Source organism: Panthera tigris, chromosome X (genome assembly GCF_018350195.1).
Source record: "Panthera tigris isolate Pti1 chromosome X, P.tigris_Pti1_mat1.1, whole genome shotgun sequence".
In the NCBI taxonomy this organism is placed as follows: domain Eukaryota; kingdom Metazoa; phylum Chordata; class Mammalia; order Carnivora; family Felidae; genus Panthera; species Panthera tigris.
Window position 1 is genome coordinate 124,693,310 of NC_056677.1, and position 2,720 is coordinate 124,696,029.

The window sequence follows — 2,720 nt, forward strand, 5'->3', positions numbered from 1 at the left end:
TCCGTCCCTCCCTCCGTCTCTCCCTCCCTCCGTCTCTCCCTCCCTCCGTCCGTCCCTCCCTCCGTCCGTCCGTCCCTCCCTCCCTCCCTCCCTCCCTCCCTCCCTCCGTCTTCCAGGGGCTCGGAGAGCTCTGGAGTTGAGGCCTTGGTCTGAGGCAGGAGTCCCGAGGTCACAGAGCAGAGGAGGCGCGGCCGCGTGCCAGTCGGTTGTCCAGGCGAGGTGCGTGCTCCGCGCGTGGGGCCGGGGGCTCGCCCATCCCACCCCAGAGGGGACCCCTCGGCCCCCAACCCCCACGCGGCCCCGCTCTCAGGCCTGGGAGCTGGGGCTCTGTGGGCTGGGCCTCCCCCTGAGGAGCCACCCCTCATCTGTCTTCAGGGTCTCGCGACCATCATGCCCCTGGGTGAGAGGGGTGCGCTCTGCAAGCTTAAGGAGGAGCCAAGAGAGGTCCCGCTGCCATGGGATGCACCGCTGCCAGAGCCTGAGGACAAGGAGGTGGAGTTGAAGAAGGAGGAGGTGGAGGAGGTGGAGGAGGAGGTGGAGGAGGTGGAGTTGGAGGTGGAGGAGGAGGAGGAGGTGGAAGAAGTGGAGGTGGAGGTGGAGGACGTGGAGTCGGAGGAAGAGGAGTTGGAGGAGGAGGTGGAGTTGAAGAAGGAGGAGGTGGAGGAGGTGGAGGAGGTGGAGGAGGTGGAGGAGGAGGTGGAGTTAGAGGAGGAGGTGGAGTTGGAGGAGGAGAAAGCAGAGGAGGAGGAGAGGGGGGGCCCGTCTCCCCCCCCCTCCTCCTCCTCCTCCTCCTCCCTGTCCTCCTCCTGCTCTGTCCTCATTCTGGTCCCCCTGGAGGAGGGATCTGCTGCTGCCCGGTCCCCGAGTCCTCCCCAGAGCCCTCGGAGCACCTGCCCCTCCCCCAGTGCCATGGCAGGCGCTCCGGGGAGCCAGTCCCACCAGGGCTCCAGCAGCCCCGATGAGGAGGGGTCGAGCACCTGGGGGGCCCCGGCAGGGGCCCAGGCCTCGCTCCCAGATGCGCTCCGCGTGAAGGTGGCCGGCCTGGTGCTGCTGCTGCTCCTCAAGTATCGCACCAAGCAGCCGACCACACGGGCGGAGATGCTGGCGGCGGTCAGCCGAGATGACCGGGACCGCTTCCCCGTGATCTTCCGCCGAGCCTGCGAGTATCTGCAGCTGGTCTTTGGAGTCGACGTGAAGGAAGTGGACCCCCGCGAGCACTCCTACGTCCTGGTCAGCATCCTGGGCCTCAGCTGCGATGGGACGCCGAGTGGTAGGGACGGCATGCCCAAGACCAGCCTCCTGGTGCTGGTCCTGTGGGTGATCCTCCTGGAGGACGACCGTGCCCCTGAGGAGGCGGTGTGGGAAGCGCTGGGGGTCATGGGGGTGTATGCCGGCAGGGAGCACGTATTCTATGGGGAGCCCAGGGAGCTGCTGACCGAAGTCTGGGTGCAGGAAGGGTACCTGGAGTACCGGCAGGTGCCCGGCAGCGAGCCCGCACGCTACGAGTTCCTGTGGGGTCCCAGGGCCCACGCAGAAACCAGCGGCGCGCAGGTGCTGCAGCACATCCTCGCGGTCAACAGCAGGCAGCCCGGGGTCTCCGTGTCTGTCCGAAGAGGCTGTGAGCCATGAGGAAGAGCGGGCCTGAGCCCGAGGGGCAGCCGGGCCCGTTCCCGCCTGGGGTCGAGCAGCTTCTCCTGCGGGGCACGAAGCCAGGCCACTTCTCGCCTGCGAGTGCGAGCAGAGCGGGCGCTGGGCGTTGTGAGTAGTGGAGGGCCAGGGCGGCTTGGGGGAAAGCGGGGCCAAGAGCACGTTTGGGTGGGTTCTTGTTCTCTGTCTACGTGGCCTCGGAAATCGATCTTTGTTTCCTCGAGGAAGTTTTCAGATGTTGTTCCTTGTCACAGAAGGTTTCGTGAGCTTCGGGCTCAGCGTGGGAGTGGCACCCACGCCACAGGTGTTCGAGAGTCAGAGTTTTGCCGTTTGGTGCAACGAGCCGGGAACCCTTCCGTCCTCGTTCGGGATCCAGAAGGGAATCGCGGTGCCTGGGCTGGGCACAGACAGGGATGTCTTGCAAACGTGAAGACCTTGGCAGTAAACGGATGGTTTCAGGCCATGGAGAAGTAAAAGATGTCCGTTCTTGCTTCTCGTCCCTTGTCGTCTGTCATTCTGGACAAGGGACGTAGAGATGTGTGCCTGCCTTTGCTCGGGTCTCCAAGAAAGGAGGAGACACTCGATCTGAGCAGAGGTCCCCAGCTCACTGGGACATTTGTGGCCGGACATTCGCCGAGCTCTGCTCGCTCTCGGAAGGGCCCTGTGTTGGCAGTGAGGACACTAGGAGAGAGAGGCAGGACACGTCCCGCCCATAGGTGACTGTCTAGCAGCGACAGTCCCCGTGGGAAGGCAGGGAAGGGTCCCCTAAGAGGAGCAGAACAAACCAAAGAAGGGTGAGGCAGTGTGGCTCCAGGGGGAGCCCTACAATGGAGACATCCTGAGCCAGGCTGGCTTGGTGTCTCTGGTCAGTGTGATGCCTTCTGCGCAGCTGATCACAATGAAACTGGATGTTGACAGTGGCCAGGCCCACAGATGGTGTCCCTTAGGGGTATGAGCAAAATCTCAAATAGATAATTGCTCTGAGAAGTTCCTTTTGGATCATGGACAAACCAAAGAAACCTCCTCCTGGGTCAGGAAGTGGAAGTGTCCTGCACTCTTGTCCCGGTGTAGTT

General features: G+C 63.8%; 1 protein-coding gene across 1 annotated transcript; it reads left to right on the forward strand.

Moving 5' to 3' along the window:
- Positions 1-742: 742 nt before the first annotated feature.
- Positions 743-2,136, forward strand: LOC122235510 (melanoma-associated antigen 9-like). Its single transcript, XM_042975196.1, has 2 exons — positions 743-1,758; positions 1,902-2,136. The coding sequence occupies exon 1, from the start codon at positions 910-912 to the stop codon at positions 1,627-1,629; it is 720 nt and encodes a 239-aa protein (XP_042831130.1). The 5' UTR covers positions 743-909; the 3' UTR covers positions 1,630-1,758; positions 1,902-2,136.
- Positions 2,137-2,720: the final 584 nt, after the last annotated feature.